This window comes from Rhinichthys klamathensis, unplaced genomic scaffold (assembly GCF_029890125.1).
Source record: "Rhinichthys klamathensis goyatoka isolate OS25496 unplaced genomic scaffold, OSU_Roscu_1.1 h1tg000097l_1, whole genome shotgun sequence".
Lineage (NCBI taxonomy): Eukaryota > Metazoa > Chordata > Actinopteri > Cypriniformes > Leuciscidae > Rhinichthys > Rhinichthys klamathensis.
Genome location: NW_026606636.1, coordinates 633,453 through 651,620, shown reverse-complemented (window position 1 = coordinate 651,620; position 18,168 = coordinate 633,453). Strand labels below are relative to the sequence as shown.

At 37.7% G+C, this 18,168-nt stretch overlaps 1 protein-coding gene across 1 annotated transcript in view; it reads right to left on the bottom strand.

The window, feature by feature from the left end:
* Positions 1-18,168, bottom strand: part of spock1 (SPARC (osteonectin), cwcv and kazal like domains proteoglycan 1) — a 212,839-nt gene that overhangs the window by 73,465 nt on the left and 121,206 nt on the right. The window contains exon 3 of the mRNA XM_056252612.1: positions 13,109-13,154. Within this exon, the coding sequence (XP_056108587.1) occupies positions 13,109-13,154 (46 nt within the window). The remainder of the gene's footprint in view (positions 1-13,108; positions 13,155-18,168) is intronic.

The following is an 18,168-nucleotide window of genomic DNA, read 5'->3' as shown; positions in this document are numbered from 1 at the left end:
CCTTTCCACAAGCGTTTACTCTCCCGTGGCGTCTGTCGTTGCTATGCAACAATGAACTTAGGCGCGCCTGTAAAAACGAGCGCGCCGCGTCGCTATTATGAGCTAATATCCAAAATATTTCCATATGTGGCTCTTTCCTCCTGTCTTATCAACAAGTGGATTTACAGCATACAGCCACCACAGCAGCAGCACCGCCGGTCGCCATGTCTCAGCGCTTTTATGAAGAGGACGCAACTGCACGCGCTTCGGACATGCACGCGCATCCCGGGTTTGAGAAAACCTGGTACCGTGGCGTGACGTTTAAAAAGAAATTTGTACCGACTTGGTACCGAAGTGCCGGGTCTTTGACAACACTCATAAACGTTGGCTGCGCTGTTTCTTACCTTGCTCTACGTTGACTTTACTAACGTTAGTTCCAGCTTCACCGTCACCACCTTTTTAAAAATATTTGTTTAGGGCATCTCGAAGGCCTCTATTTTCTTCTTCTCTTTTCTTTTCTGAGCACCGGACTTGTGTTGACCGGACATTTTGAGCGTAACGATAGCCTACTGAACTTCAAATCAAATGACAACATCATATTTCGATCAGTGGCCAAACCATTTTTGTTTGGGGGGGGGGGGGGGGGGGGGGGGTTCTTGACCACTATTTCAAGGACAATTAGGAAGAAAACGAATAAAAAGCTTTTATGTAACTCAAATATTAGATATTTTTTCAACAAATATGCCTATTTTATTTATTTTTTTAACAATTATTCCATAATTTAATGAGGGCCCAGTTCTGGGCCCCCCTCCCTACCCTGGGCCCAGGACAACAGACCCGTTTGTCCCCCCCTGTCGGCGGGCCTGGATGGATGGATAGATTTATTTCTGTCATTTGATGGATTAACGATGCCGTGGTCAATAAAAAAATGTAAAGAAACATCTTATTTTATAAAATAAACCATTTTATAATAAACCTGATTTGCAGGTGGTATGCTTGTGCTGAACAGAATGAGAATGACTAAATTGAAATACTCATGCCGCATTACTTCAGGATTACTACTAGAGGATTGTGGGAGGTTAGTGAAAAAGACACACATTCTTGAAATACTTTGTGCAAAAATGGTGCAACTGCTTAGTGAATTCAGCCTGAATCTCTTTCTATTTATGACACAGAAAGATTTTGTGGCTGTCTGACTCTCTCTCTCTCTCTCTCTGTCTGTGTCACGGGGGAATAAAACGCCAAATCAATTCACAGCCCAGTGTGTGTGTGTGTGTTTCCATCCATTGTGGGAATAGTGTCCATTGTACATTTCTTTCATTTTTATCCTTTCCCTCCATTCCTTCTGTCCATCTTTGTGAAAAGAAGGTAAAATCGAGAACAAATAACTGACCACTATCAGAAACACCAACAAAATAAAATCTCAAACCAATTTCCTGCATGTTTGCTCTCTGATCTTCCCCTGAGGGAGTGTGTGTGTGTCTTTTAAACAGCGAGACAGCTAAAATCATAAACTGTTTGTGTACACCCCGAGGAGAGACAAACCCCAAATGAGATCTCATCCCTTTAAAATCTCAATCGTCTCTCCTAGAGAGTGTCAAGGTTAAACAGAAAGTTTTACACATGTCTCCTCCATCTCATAAGCTTCTCCAGACCTCAATAATCTCACATATGTCTCCTACAGATGTTTAGAGCAGATCTCAGCCTCTCAAACTTCATTTCGATTAAATAAATATAACCAAAGTCTGCAATGACGAGTTAGATATTTCAATCAAATGATCTGTAGGGCTGGGAATCAATTAAAAAAGACAATTTTGAGGCGTTGGGAAGAACCTTTATCTAACTTCCTAATCCGACTCATTTGAAGCATCTGAGACATTTCGTGAGCTATGAAAGAGCAACGTCTGAGAAATGAAATGTTCCTCTGGACAAGTATGAGAGTTGCGTCACGGTTCCTGGAGTTAAGACAGTGAATCTGAAACAACCGGCTTTTATCTGAGCATTGGACACACACTTCTGCTCTTCTTCATTTCATCCTGTCCATCTCTCTCAGATTCGCTGTCCTGATTGATTTTGTGGTTTGTTTTCAGTTTTTGCTTTGCACGCTGCTTGTTTTCAAGTGTCTCTCTTGCAAATTGATACACTGAACCAAGGAAATCAATTCCACCACATACTGACCAACCAGCTCACACACACACACACACACACTGCATCACATCATCATGAAATATTTGACAATGAGTAATGTGTAATTTGTCTTTTATCACTGAACTGAATCTGTAATTGAATCTTTAGCATCATTTGATCAATTAGAAACAAAGTATTTCTGTCATGACAACTCTCAGAGAAGACATGCTGTTGCTGCACATATATATATATATATATATATATATATATATATATATATAAATTATAACTTAAATGAAATAACCACCGTAGCAGATCTATATAGGTGGAGCTGGGGAAGGTGGAGGGTTTTTGAAAAATGTGCATTCAACTCATAAATACAATCTTTTCAACATGATTTGAACACAAAATATGTTCACTAGAGTGTTTATGCCAAGCAAAAAACAGTGCAGGTAGAAAAACAAAAACAACGTTGACAGTGTTTGAATATTAATTCCTCATTACAGCAATCACTAATGCAAAAGCTAAACGTCACATCAACAGATATGATGGATGCTTTCATGAAAACCTGTCAGGACGCATGCTCTCATCTTCAGACAGACAGACACAAAAAAGCAATGCAGACGTTCAGGACTGCTGCTGTGACCCACTGAAATCATCTATTCAATCAAACCACAGAGCTTTTATCAAATTCACCATCCAAACAACATCTGCAGTCTGACCTGAGAAAAACAACAGCATTACAGCCACATTAGCGCTCACTGGACACACATCAGCTCCCTTTAGGCCCCATCCACACTACTGCGTTTTAGTTTAGAAACGGATAATTAAAACGAATATGATCTCCGTCCACACCAGCGTTTTAGCTGCGTATTAGAATTGATCTCCGTCCACATTAAAACGACTGAAAACGCGGATCAAGTGACCATTCACCAACACTGGGCATGCGCGTGCCGGTCTAAACAACTTCATTGATAAAATTATCCCACCATGCTCTGGGTTAACCCCAAACCGACGCTCCATGTACGGTCAACGCCGCCGCTGCACACGGGAATTGTCACATATCGCTCGAATAATAGCTTGACTCCGGCGCATGTAGGCAGTTATAGCGTTGTAAAATGCAGAATTTACTTGTACAACAGCTGCTAGCAAAGATATACGCCATGACTGATGACACCCAATCATAGAGCCGAGCGTGAGCCTCTACTACGTCATCGTTTCTAAAGTCCTCTGTTTTGACCCGTCTACACTAAAGCCTGGAACACACCAAGCCGACGGTCGGCCGTCGGGCAGTTTTTGTGCGTCGGCCGACTGAGTTTCCTCGGTGTGTTCCGCACGGTTCCGTGCCGTCGGCTGAAATTGGTCCTCGTCGGCTTTGTTTCGGCCGATTCGACATGTTGAATCGGCGTCGGGCCGTCGGTGAAAGAGGGAACTCTGATTGGCTGCTCAGCTTAGTGAAAGAGTCAATGCACGAGAATAATAGCAAAACAGCGAGCAAAGAAGTCAAAACTCTACAGATAGAAGGCTGTTCTTATGTTACGTCATCTTACCTGGGTGTTACTTGGCGAATATTTCAATATTAACACGAGCGGAGTGGAATAAATTAAGTGTTTAGCAGGATTGATATTTAAAACGATAAGCACGCACTGCTTTGCTTATGGTTTGTGTATCTGCAGCCGACAGCGTCGGTTTCCCCTTTTTGAATGACGAATATAGAGAATATATCTGCAGAAATAGACAGTTGTCTCATTTACACGCAGGCGCAGAACGCGCATTCTAGCTGACAGTCGGCTGTAGTTCTCTCGGTGTGTTCAAGTGCAGCTTTTTACCCCGACGAGAGGCAACGAGAGGCGACAACACAGTCGGCTTTCATCGGCGCTAGTTCGTCGGCGTCGGCTTGGTGTGTTCCAGGCTTAAAACGCCCTCCGGAGATTCAAAACGAAAAACGGATCGGCAGCGTTTCTAAACTTCTCCGTTTTGGGTCTCCGTTTTTGCCGTTTTAGTGTGGACGGGAGGTACAAACGTAGCAAAAGGTCTCCGTTTTTAAACGAAAACGCAGTAGTGTGGACGGGCCCTTAATGTAAGGTTGATAACATAACTGCAATAAAGTGATATCCTTGGTAACAATCCCTTGTCTAAAAAGTGCCATGTGAAGTCAAACTATCTTTACTTAAAATTTTCTTAAACTGCAAATGTTAATTTACTGTCTCCTCTTAGGAAGCCAGGTTTCTCCTAATATCTGCAACTGTCATTATTAGCAGAACACATATTACAGATGGGAGCACCGATTGTTTAGTCAATAATTCAAGAAGGTCCATTTAAAGCTCTTGATTCGAACTTGTACTTGGCTGAATGAAAAATTAACATAGTTCTTGTAATTGTTTATAGCATTTGTTACAATAAGGACAAAAATAAGACCACTGATGGCTCCTTGTTACCATGCATGGGCCAATGCTAACTTTTTTCTTTCTTTTTTTGTATCTATAGCATTTGTTATGAAAAACAGCAACCATACGCATTTAGAAACTATAGCTACAACATGCCACAGTTGTAATGTAAATCTTTAGTGAAAAATATATTCCCTTAACAGACTATCTATTATAAATTCTACAACAAGTTAGTCAAAATTAACCAAAATAAATACAATAAAACGTAATACATTCTAGTAAAGGTTGTCATGAGTTGTCAAGCTTTCTAATTTATGTTGGTACATCATGATGTTTTTCCCTCTTTTCATCAGTCTTTTTAGTTTATGTGGCTGTTTTAGATTGTGTTTGACTTTCCCCATAGCGTTTTACTACATTCTGAATAGAATTCAAATGGGGAACGGAGAGATCAAATGTGACATTTTATCATCAGCGATGCGATAGTAACAGCTCGAGTAAATCTTATCACACTTTTGGAGCGTGCAGGTTAACACGCCTAAGGTGATTTGCATGCCACTCATGCAAAATTTAACAATTGGGCTTCAGTCATATTGCGTGGATCAGCTTATAAAAGCTCAGAACATGTGTTGTATACAATTAATGAATATCCTGATTCTGTGTTTCCGTGTAGGCGTCAGAGTACTGGCAACATGTGAGGGCCGGAACGCAAAAAAAAGTGAGGGTACGTTACAGATTAAAATATAGAAGTGCCGGTACTGGTGTGTACCGGCCCACTTCAAGCACTGGTTCTGGCTCCATAACTGGAATCGATGAGCCACGTTCAATGTTACTACCTTTTTTTTGCCAAATGCAAAGACAGATGGAAGAATAGTGGATGGACTGCATACTGTGATGATTATTATTGAAATATCAAATACTTTTTTTAACACCGGTGCCTCAATTAAATTATTTCACATTGTGCCTAATAACACAACTTATCTGAGCAAAAATAAGTCTTTATTAATCGATAATCTGCCCCTGTATAATTTAGTGTGAAAAGGAATACAAGCTGTTGCTGTTTTACTGCCTCTAGTGTTAATTTCAGCTGGAAACTGTAGTGCTTTGCATGTATTAGTACGTTTTATGAGTTTTGCAAAAATGTAGACAGGCACATTTATTTGTCCAATGAGACATCGCAAGGCCCAGAACACATAGTACAAACACATATGTGAATGCAAACTCTTCTAGCATCTCTTCACATCATAGCACCTGTTTCTCTCTTTCTATGAATGTGGCGGCCTCTTTGGGGAAAAAAAGCCAGTATTTCTTCTTCAAAATCTGACCTCAAAAGAAAGCTTAAGCACCATCTCACAAAGCAGTTAATTATCGCTACCCAATTAATTACAGCAAGTGGAATATAGTTGGAAAAAAAATCCATTAATTCAAGAACCTTTCTGCTTTCAACACCACATGCCAATGTGTCGAGCATCAGAATCAATGATTGGCCCTCGGAGACTAATCGGGACAGTAAGATTGAGAGAAAGGCCAATCAGAATTTCTCCGTTATTGATCATCAGCCAGCAACAAACCTGAAGCACATGTTTGGCCAATTACTTTACTTTCTATTTACCATAGCGAAGAAATCAAGAAAGTGAGAGGGGACGAATGCAGCAGGGCTAATTAGTGCCAGCCGACTGGTCGAGAGGTTAAAGACCCAATGACCAATCGGATCTTTTTCCTCTCTCTCTGATGCACAGTCAGTTTCAAACTTAACTTTCTGTGAATTGAGAAAATATACTGACCATAAAAATGCTTTATCTTGCCTTTTCCGCTGGACTCTGCACACACTACAGCAGTTCACAGCCTTTGCTTTGATAAGAGAAGTCCTCAGACAGGGTTAGATCTGAATGCTGACTGAGATGAATCGCTTTTATATTGAGAATACAGTATTCCCGTGTTGAATTGTCACATGACAGAACTTTCATTTACATTGAGGCTTGTGGGAAACGCAATGAAACTTACATAGATTTGCTGCAGTTCATATTTTTCCTGCCATGTCTGATGTAGATAACATCTTTGTGCTCGTGTGACAGTCCCACGTGGGATTTTCTCTGCATAGTGAATCTAGGCCAAGACGCGGCCTATACCAGACCAGACGGCACAGTGCTAATGATGAGAGAAGTGGATCACTGCTGGCTGACGCTTCTGCCGTCTCATCTCTGTCTCAATCTATCTGCTTATAATGAAGAAATAAACATCTCAAATACAGTTTTAATGGCATACTCCTTCTGGCTCATTACCTATTTTCTCTCTCATTCTCCTGGTTTGTATACTTTATGCTGTTTTCACACTTGGTTAATTTCAGGCATGTTATACCAAGTGTTTGGCTTACACTGTATGTGAATGCTCAAAATAGTCTTTAAAGCAAACTGAATCCCTTTACATCCCAAGAGTTGGTCTGAGAACACAGTGTAGTTCCCTTATTAGTGGAAATGTGAATTGAAAGCATGTCAGATTCACTTCATTTCCAATTCTAAATAGATTTTAACAGTGTTACAGGACTATTTTTAAAGAGAGGGAGAAGGGATTTTGCTTGCAAGACACAACATACAATTACCTGTTCACAGAGATGGAAAGAATTTGCTTGGAAAAACCAAGTGTGTTTTTTTCATTACCCCCAAAATTAAAAGTAAACAATTATCCACACTACAATTATGCTGGAAGATATGTGGGCATGTCGATGTTGCCAATCTTCATGTATTCTGGAGATATTGGATTTCTGGGTTTTAATGGAGATCAAAAGATTTTAGGATATAAAAATACAAAGAAATTTTACAACATTCTATCTTGGAAACATTACACCCTCTGTGTTGAGAAGAGATGTATAGCTTGTTATTATATTAAGTGTGGCATGAAAGAAGAGTGTTAGAAGGCATAAGCAGGACATCCCCTTTCTGGATGGATAGAGATTATTAAAGTCCCCCTGTGGTGAAAATCAAGCTTTTAATGTTGTTTATATGTCTATGTGGTCTTAATATGCTTTAAGACAAACCATGGGCATATTCATAAGTCAACACCTTTGCTGTGTATTTTCTCCTTAAAACTGCAGTGACTCAAAGACACGTTTTGATATCGCTGGTGTTTCTGACGTCACAAACTACCTTGTTGTGACCAATCCCGTCAACGAGAGGATCTCTAAGCTGCTGTGAGTAAATGTGGAGGCGGGGCTCATGTGCATATTCATAGAACTGCATATACTAAATGAGGCAAGGGTGTAGAGTTACATTCAAGCTATTTTAAGGCATAAAGAAACAAATTCAAATAAAAAACATTTCAATATGTAATGTTGGTGATCAAAGATGAGGATAAAATTATTGACTACAGGGGGAATTTAAAAAAATATACAATATGGAAGAATTTACCTTTATTTTGAGACTTAAAAAGGACCCATTTCTAAAATACTGGGAGAAACTGATTAAATACTGTAATGTAAACAATCAATGACTGTATATGTGAATCTATACTTGCCCCATAACAGAATGTATACTGTTCTATTGCTCTTTTCTTTCATCTTTTCCCTAATGCTGTATAATACATTTTCTTGAAAAACATGAATAAAAAGAAAGTATAAAACAGAAAGTTAAAGAAAACAGTGTAAACTAATCTTGTCATTTAAATATTTTGTGCATCCCTAAACCATGTGGACAATCATGACCATTTTTCATCCACACACACACACACACCCTTTATTGCATTAAAAATTAAAATATTCCATCCACATTTTTCAGTGGCTGTTTCATATTTGAGTTGGCCAGAAATATAGTTCCTCTTCCTCTACTTCTTTTCCTTTTCCCTCTCTTTAAACCTACAGGAGAGTGTTTTTTTTTGCCAGTTAAATGGATCCGGTCTCCAGCTCCAGATAAAGCCGTATTGTCCCTGTGCATAAATTGCAGGCAGTTTAAAGGGCAGATTGTTGTGTTGCCGTCCCTGTGCGGCCGTGTTTGCTGCCACTGCAGTTTGGCGCTGAAACGCTGACTCAACACCAAAACCATACAAATGCAAATGAAGCATTCAAAGAGAATTTCCCCATAACGAGGCTGTAATGAGGCCTGCACACGCAATTAAATTCACTGAGAGCGCATGCAGTGCCACAATAACAGATTACGGCAAAGACAATGTTGCACACACACAATATTCTCTGAGCTCCTTAAATCTCTTGTCATGTCTGTAATGGACAAGATCATAACCCTCATTTCTCTTTAAAGTGAATAATTACAGACTGAGGCTAATTAAATTAGTCAGGCTCAGCCACACTGCTTACACGGTCAAGAGAGAGTTTAACGTTGTGTGTGTCGCCGTGCGAGTGTGTTTGCATCAGTGGTGTTTATAAGAAGTGCAGCTCTAAATTGTTTGTCTCTCTTCCCTAATGAAAATTCAGCAGAAGTGAATCAATAAACTGTGATTTAGGAGATCAATGTGAAAAAAATACCATTCTCAAGTTGGGACCGGGTACGGTAACACACACAGCTGTAAAATAACACACATCCGAAACCTAGTGATCTGTCTACATAGGCAGCGTTTTAGGCCCAACATGAAGATGACAACAGAAAGTTTTAAAAGGTAGCTTCTTTTCCCAGATTTCAGCATGGCATGCAAAGGATGCATGCCATGCTGAAATCTGGGAAAAAGAAGCTACCTTTTAACACTTCTTGTTGTCATCTTCATATTTCTTTTATTCCTTTTAATCCTAAAAACATGGTAATTTTTTTGTCAATTGACAGGATTAAGGAGTGATAAAAAGAGAAATCCAAAATCCCTTCTGTAAAAACCAAGTGTGACTCAAATATATCAACAAAATGAAACAAACCTGGCTTTATCCAATTTTCATATTTCTGTTCTAGAAATGTATGCAAATTGTATTAGATAATTCCTAATTTGCATATTTAAACATAGCATTTCACAAAACTTGTAATTCAAAACAGTTACCTGAATGTACTGTAATTAATCAAAGTAAGGTGACATCTATTAATTAAAACTAAGGTGAACTCTATTAATTAAAACTTGTTTACCTGTAGTGTCTTGCCTTAATTTAATTAAAAATTGACTATTTCACCCAGTATTTGCATGTGTTGTGTATTTTACGCTGTTTATGCAACCTCAAACTCATTTGGATATTATGGCGTGAAAGAGGAGAGAACGAAATCTCCAAAAAAAACCTTGTCAAGATTACATATCAAACGACATATAACAAACCAATAATATCTGACCACACATGCTAAAAATAAATAAATGAAGTTTGGCTCAACAAAAAATAATGCAACAGTTTGCATCAGTCTTTTTTAGTTATGACCACTTCTAATGATATTTGACCAACAAATTACACTGAGTTAGAAGAACTTAATAAATTATCGTTTTTAAGTTGACTACTCAAAAATATTAAGTTGTTCTAATATCAATTGAGTTGTGGCCCTGGAACCAATTAATATATCTATTTCAGTTCAAATCAACAGCTAGCTTAGCACATGCTAAATGTGACTTTTAGCATGTAAACTTAATGAACAAGATATAACTGATCATAAACTCAATGTAGTGTATATCTTCATGTAGCCACACGCATCCTGACCACGAGCAAATGGTAACCACAAAAACTTCAACATATTAAAAACTCTTTTAAATGTCAAACATAACAGCATTAAACAGGAGCAGGTCTTTCCCTTCACTAAACACAAACAATAACACTTCATTTCAACATTTACCCTCTTAACAGTCCTGTGCAAAGCATGCGGGGAATTACAACTTGTTGTTACACACAATATTAAGTTGATGTAATGATTAGCACTGACAACTGAAATTATCAAAAAAATGTTTGCAAGGTTAAGTTAAATCAATACATTTATAAATCAAATGAATCAAAAACTTTAGTATTAAAGTTGTGGTAATGGGTCCCCTGAATTTCTTTTTAGAGAACAGTGGTATCTTAAAACAGCTTAAATCGCAATAAACCCTGCATTTGTTAGGCTGGTCCAGCTCATTTCAGAGTACAACAAGAGACAGTGGCTCTGTCAAAAATGCAATTAGCTTTTAGCTGAATTTCTATTGCTGCCTTGTGTTTAACTTTTTTCCCTTTCATGGTTCTACGAGCGGTAAGTCTCACTTGCACATGTGGCTGTCAGTCATTTATTAGGGTGTGTAAGAAGGTAACTTATATAGTCAGTAGACAGCGAGACAGCTCACTAGGTTTTGGAGTGGAGCTATTTACCGAGATGAGGTGTGCGGCTCAGAAGAGGTTTGCTAGTGAGAGGTGCAGGATTAGTTACAGAAATGATGGTTTGTTAGCCTGGCAAGCCAGACCTACATCAAGATGTTAGGTCTGGGAACTCACAATTGGCATACCTCAATCCGAGGGGCGGGATAAACGGTTGTCTTTCAATATCCCTCGGCACGCAATAGGACAGCGCTACAACCAACCAGAGCAACGAACGGCTGTGGCTGAGTGATTCCCATGCGTTTTTGTGCAGATGGTAAATGCACACACACACACACACACACACACACACACACACACACACACACACACACACACACACACACACACACACACACACACACACACTTATTCTCTCACTCTCCATATGGTGTGGTCATGCATGCATCTGTCTGCTGGTCTCTATTGGTGTTTCTGTAAAAACAATTGATCTTGATTGGTTATTCATGGCGGTTCGTCATAATCGTTAACAGGAGAGCTCAGCAGTGCGGATGCTAAATTCATATCTAACACCCTGTTTAAGAAAGTGACCCTTTATTACGGTTTTAGCACAAGCATCTGAATCCATGAAGGATTTCTTCACAACAAGAGGTCCTGGGATTTTTTTTTTCTTCAGACTAATTTATCTCTTTTTATATACACATTTATTCATTTGGCAGATGCTCTTATTCAAAGCGACTGGCAGAGTATTAAAGTTTTACATTTTAATCAGTATGTGTCTAACCCACGACCTTGACACATGCAAATCGTCTACATGCCTGAAATACCCAAATCATTTACTACACCAGCAAAAATGTGCTGTACTGGACAATTAGTTCTGACACATTTTTTCTTCACCGGAAAAGTGGCATTCCGAAAAGGCTTAAATATCGTACACTGGATTTTTCACTGGAATGTGTATTCAGCAAGGACACATTAAATTGATCAATAGTGACAATAAAGACATTTATAATGTTGCAAAAGATTCCTATTTCAAATTAAGGGAGTTCTTTTGAACTTTCTATGCATCAAAAAATTTATCATGGTTTTCAGTTTCACGTTTTTTTTGTTGTTGTTTTTTTAATGATGCTGAAAATTTAGCTTTAATCACTGAAATTATATTTGACAACATTCAAATATAAAACTTTTTATTTTAAATTGTAATAATATTTCACAATATTAACATATTTACTGTATTTTTGATCAAATAAATGCAGCCTTGGTGAGCAAAATAGACTGTATTGCTGTATTGAGACAGGTTGTTTAAATGATATTAGTACTGTACAGTCATTCTAGTGAAACTCATATAGTAAATATGTGACTCATCAGAGAAATGATTTCCTGCAGAGCACAAACGTTGTGTGTGTTCGTGACGGCCTCACCAGCACAGTCTCAGATGGAAATGCCCCTCTACAGATGTTCATCTGTGAATCCTAAAGACGCCTTGCTTAAGGGCATCCAAAAACCCTTTACTAAGTTGCAAAATGTTTTAAATTCACTTCTCGAAATATAAGGCTAAACTCTTTTTAAACATGCATTAAAAAGTCTAAAAATGTCTTACATAGCATTACTTCAAACATGCAAATATCCTGTTATATACCTTGTTGTAAAAAAAAATACTAAACTAAAAATGTATTTGGATATCGTGGTTGCAGCTACTAGTCCTCTGCGTCATTCAAACTCATGATTGCACCTTCTGACGCTTGACAGAATACTTTAAAATGAGGTGAAAACAATGTCAATTATCACTACATGTAGAAGTTTTAATATATTTTATATACAGTTTTCAATATATTCAGAATCTGACCACTACTAAAAAAACAATTCTTCTTTGATTTCCCTGATGATTCAGGAAAATCTTTCTAAAACAAATGTGTTAGATTTGCATCATTGCTGTTTGTGTGCGCGTGTTTACTTTGCTATAATTTGAGGGAAAATTTGTCTCTAGCCTCCAGAAAAGAGCTAAATCTGATAAAACCTTGTGGAACACCCTCAATTGGAAAAACTAAAAATGAAATAATTCATACATTTTTTATAATTCAAAAATGCAACAAGTTTTATTAATTATAATCAGCTTTATATAAGAACAAGTCTATGATACGTCTTCATTTAGCTATGTGTGTGTTTCTGGCTCTCTGTATTGATTAATGTCTGGAGCAGAGATGAGGATCGATACAGTGAAATGAAGATTCCAGCACTGGATTGGAGTTTTTTTTTTTTATGATTAATCTGGGTGTAGAGATACCACAGGTAAAAAAAAAGAATAAGAAAGCAGAGTTATGAGAGAGAGATAGAGGCGAGACTCCAGGGTCAGGTGTATAAATGGATAAAAGCAACAGAGAAAATGGTTATGAAGAAGAAACACAAACAAGTGTCTGCTGAATGTCCTTACCTTGGTCTTGTGCTTTGTTGGGGTTCCAGGTTCTGAAGTAATCGTCCTACAGAAACACACAATGACAGCATTTAAAATACTCAGACAGACACAAGTCAAGCTTTAATACTACCTTCATGACCTTCAGAAAGAAGAAAATAGCTTTATGATATAAGGGACAGTGTGAAAAGAGAGATGATGACTTATAAAAACACGACTGGTCTGAAACTCAGATAAGTGTCCGGACAGATGTTTTTGCTGATGTTTTTAATGAAAAGCTGTATAGTAAATGGACTGTCTGTGGAGGCCTTCAGTTCAACTGCTTGGGCCAAACCCAGGTTTGATTCTCCTGCTCTTTTCATATGGTATTTTTTGGCTCTGAAGCGCAAGTCAGTGGCGCCTGCTTCTTTTCAGGAGCTGGGAAGCACAGATTAAATTTACCAATGGGTTAAATGAACACCCAGATCTATTTGAATATTTTGGTGTTTGCAATGTTGCTTCCAAGCTTCTCAAACAACCACTTAACAGTGAAATTACTTTACCAGGAACTACAGTTTTACAATAGATACAAAGCTGCAAAAGTGCAAGATAAAAGAATGCTAAACTAAATGCATTTATCTGTATCTGGAGCATGTTGTACTTGCCCAGACTCTTTATACATTAAGGTGCCGCATTGATATTCCTATGCTGATACTAAGCCTTTTTCTCCCATGTTTTTTTTCTTCTCCATTTCTGTCAGCAATGTCACATCTGGCTTGCTTAGTTGGGGACAATATGGGCGGACTGGCCATCTGGAGCACTGGGAGTTTTAGCGGTGGGCCGCTGGACAATGTAGGCCGCCCCGTTGCTATACGTAAAAATATAAAGAATGAAAGGCATTTACGTATTCCGTCGGCCAAGGTGAATGCTCTCGTGGCCATTATGACTTTAAATGAGTAATCCATTTAGCTTGCTCTAACTCATCGCAGCAGTCTAACAGTGCTCGTCAATGTCAAAATGTTTGAGATGGCCAATCAAATCAAAGAATGATGGGTTTACTGTTCACAGAAGCCGAGTCCAAGCAGAGATTCAGCATGGCGCTTTTTAACGCGGATGCGAGGTAGGATGCAAGGACCTGAACATGATAAGGCTATATACAGCAATATTAGCCAACTGTTCAAAATAAAAATGATAAATAGGGTGGCCATCTGTCCGGTTTCAGGTCGGACAGTCCGATTTTAAAATACCATGTCCGTCAACCGGCACAGCCTTGAGCTGGATGCTCATTTGTCCTCCTTTTAAGATCATCACTACTGTATACTTTATCCATAATAAAAAAATAGTTAATTAATTAAAACATATGCTAAGTTTAAGGTAATATTACATGATGTACATTTTAGACACAATATTGTCAATATTGAGTGTTTTGCTCCAGACAGTCTCAGCAGAATGTGTGTGTCTCTGATCAACAGAGTCTGATTTCCCCATTCGTAAAGATAGTCGAAGCTTCGTTTCTGAATGAGTCAGCCATTTTGAACAAATCGGTTGAATTATTAATGAATTAACCAATGACTCACTTGTTGTCACCTACTGGCAGTTTTGTTTAATGTTTAAAGTATCATTTAATTTATTTTCTAAAATTTCATATTTCTATATTCAATAGCCTATATTTATATTACAGCATCTGTGCCACTTCTGCAGTGCCAAGATGGATTTTGTCTGATTTCATTTGATTGGAAACAACAATATAATGTCTTATTATTCTGATTGCATTTATTTTTTTATTAATTAATTTATTATAATCAAAATTTACAATCAAAAATTGTAAATATTATTTATATTTCTTTATTTAATTGTAAAGTAGTGTTAAAAATTGCTCAGCACAAAATGAGTCGTTGTGTTATGTTTGGTGTGTTGCGGACTGGGTACCGTGGGCCGCTCTGTGCCAGAAAGTCCAGGGCCACTTCTTAAACCCAGTCCAGTCTTGCTTAATATTCTGCAATATTATTGATTTAACTGTACTGACAATATTGGATGAAAACTGAAATGAGCTGGATGCTGACATCACTGTTTTCTGCTTTTACAACCTTTATTGAACTGAACTGACCTCAGCTGATCAATGACACTGTTTTATTTTTAGAGCTGTTTTAGAGTAGAATTGAACTCTGTTTGCATCATTGAATCCTTATTTTCCTGTAAAGCTGCTTTGAAACAATCTGTATTGTCTAAAGCGCTATAGAAACAAAGGTGACTTGAAGCATTTTTCTGCTAGTCTTCTCTTAAACATTTGGGAATATGACACATCTAAGACAAGCAGCAAACATCATTTCATAAAGTCTTTTTTTTTTTATTCCACACATAGAAAAGTACATACATTTGCTAAACACTGACTGCAAGAAATGTTCATCTCTCCGACAGACGGCGAATCTCACACAACATTAGCGATGGCTGCTGCAATATTTATTTTGTTTATGTATTACAGTGTGCAAAAAAAAAGTGAATACAAATACTACAATATAAACGGTATAGCTTGTTTGTATTATGCTATTTTAAAGGTTCCTAATTTTGTTCTGGAGGTCTCCTATAACACACAACATTGGCGACTGCTGCTGCATTTTAAGGGCTTTTCAAAATCCGATTGCAAACTCAGCCCTGTCCCAAAGTGGAGCTGCTACAGGCCGGATAAACATATTTGACATCAAACTCTCATTAGGGGCTCTTTAGCTTAGTGTCGATCGATGTTTTAGTGTGAAATATGTGGTTAATTATAATTAAGAATCTCATTAAAAACAATCATTTATGCTAGAATATGTTAGTACGATGAGCTTCTGATTGAAGACAGTTATCATTCTGGTGTAAACATTTATAAGCTACTACAGCTCTCAGGCCATGAGCTAAAGCGAGACTATAATTTAGCTTAAAGTTTACGGTGGTCTCAGCAAAACTAGGCTAAATGTGTCTGTGGGCTCATAGCTCCAAATCAAAGGGGAATTGTGGGAAAAGTGAAACTCATTTTACCCTCAGAAATGTACCCTCTGCAAATCTGTGTGATGAAGCAGAAGCTAGCAGACCTTCTCTAACCTGCAAACTCTCACAATGAAGTGCCGCTGTAGTAACCTTCATCCACACAGCAGCAAAACTTCTCTCGGTGGAAATTATGACCTTTGCCAGTTTGTTTTTTGAATGAATGCTTCGGGCTTAATGCAAGCTAAGATCAAAGCAGTTTGTAAAAGTGAACAAAAATGCCGGGAACACGCACCGGAACCGTGCCAGTGGAAAAGGGGCATCCCAGAAGTTTGTTTCCATAGTTACCTGTGTTTGTTACTATGTCAACTAATCACCCTTCATTTAGCCCCTTGTCATCTAGTGTATTTATACCCTCAGTCTTCATCTGTTCTTGGTCTTATGTTAACGTTTTGTGCTGATATGTATCTCTGTTTGGTTACTAGTTTATTACATGTTATTTCATCCTTCATCTGCGTAAAGCCTTATTGTTATGGATTATCAAGTCAAGCCAGCGTGTGACAGGTGGCAAATATCAACCCTTAATGAAAAAGTTCATTTCTGTCACTGCTGGGAACTGACCACAAAACTGACCACCAGCACAAAAACACACTCAGCAAAATATAATCAACATTATTGACAAATCCCAGAAAATTTTAATATATATATATTTGTTTTGTCAATAGCGCACACCCCTACCAGGAATACATGTTAAATTACAGACCTTTTTGAAAGTATAGCCACAAAACAAACATTATACATGTTAACGGTTTACGCAGAGAAAATCCCACCCAGCTGCTTTTCTCATTATTTTTAAAATGAGAAAAACATGCCATTTAATAAAAGCATTACATCTGCAGTAGATTTGAGGGTGCTGAGTATATCAAAACACTAATGCAATTCATGCTGTACTGTCATTTATATTCTGACCACGTTAATGTTCCAGCTACTTTAATATTCGGCGTCCTTCAAACACAAGATAATGTTGGAAATATACAGAACTAAAAAGTATTTGAACATTTAATGCTTGAATGTCATTGCATTAAATAACAAAGTCCCAAAGCAGGTGTCATTTATTTTAAATTAAGTTGCACAAACAAACTTTGCAATCAAAACTTTTGACAAAAAGAAGATGGTTGGGTTTAAAATCCTAAACCAATAGAAATAGTTGAAGAAGTTAAATAGTTAAAAAAAAATCTAGATACCTTGAAAATATTTATTTTGTTTTTGTATTACAGTGTGCAAAAAAAAAAGTTTTAATACAAATACTACAATATAAACGGTATAGCTTGTATGTATTATGCTATTTTAAAGGTTCCTAATTTTGTTCTGGGGGTCTCCTATAACAGGATTACAAGCATAAAAAAAAAAAAAATAATAATAATTCTCATAATATACATGCACATCACCTAATTTCTCAAAGACTCGAAAACGACTCGCCCAAAGATTCAGCCTCTCTAAACCCCCTCTCTTCTGTGAGCCTGCTCTACTCTGATTGGTCAGATTACCCAGTCTGTTGTGATTGGTCTACTGCTAAATCCTCAGAGATTGTACATACTGTAAGGACAGTAACGTTGGTGTCGATTATCAATTTGAGCGTGAGTCTGATGATGAAACATTTGAAGAACTAGTTATTCAACCCGAACCTCCATCAAACCCGGTCAACCCGCCTACTTAAGCAGGACATTTCTCAGTGATGGTTTTTACTTTACGTTTGTCGCACATTATGAGATGACTGATGTAACATTAAAGTTTGTAAAACAAATATTGCTCCATCCTTTATCATTACTCAAAAACAACCGACAATCTGCATTAATAGACAGTTTTAGGTAATAGTGGGTCCACATCTGATCAGAACTATTTCAGTAAGACAGTAATAACGTGAGTAAGGCGGTTAGCTGGAGACACATATTAAATATTAAACATTAAACTCAACATCTACACAACACAAACCAGCTTCAGTGTTTGAGGGTCAAAGTAGACGTTGTTCACGGGCAGCCGATACAGACCATAGGTGGGCATTATGCAAATTTGTATGAATGTTTGAATGTTTACTGAAATTAATTACTGACGACTTGTTTAGACGGTTCAGAATCGAT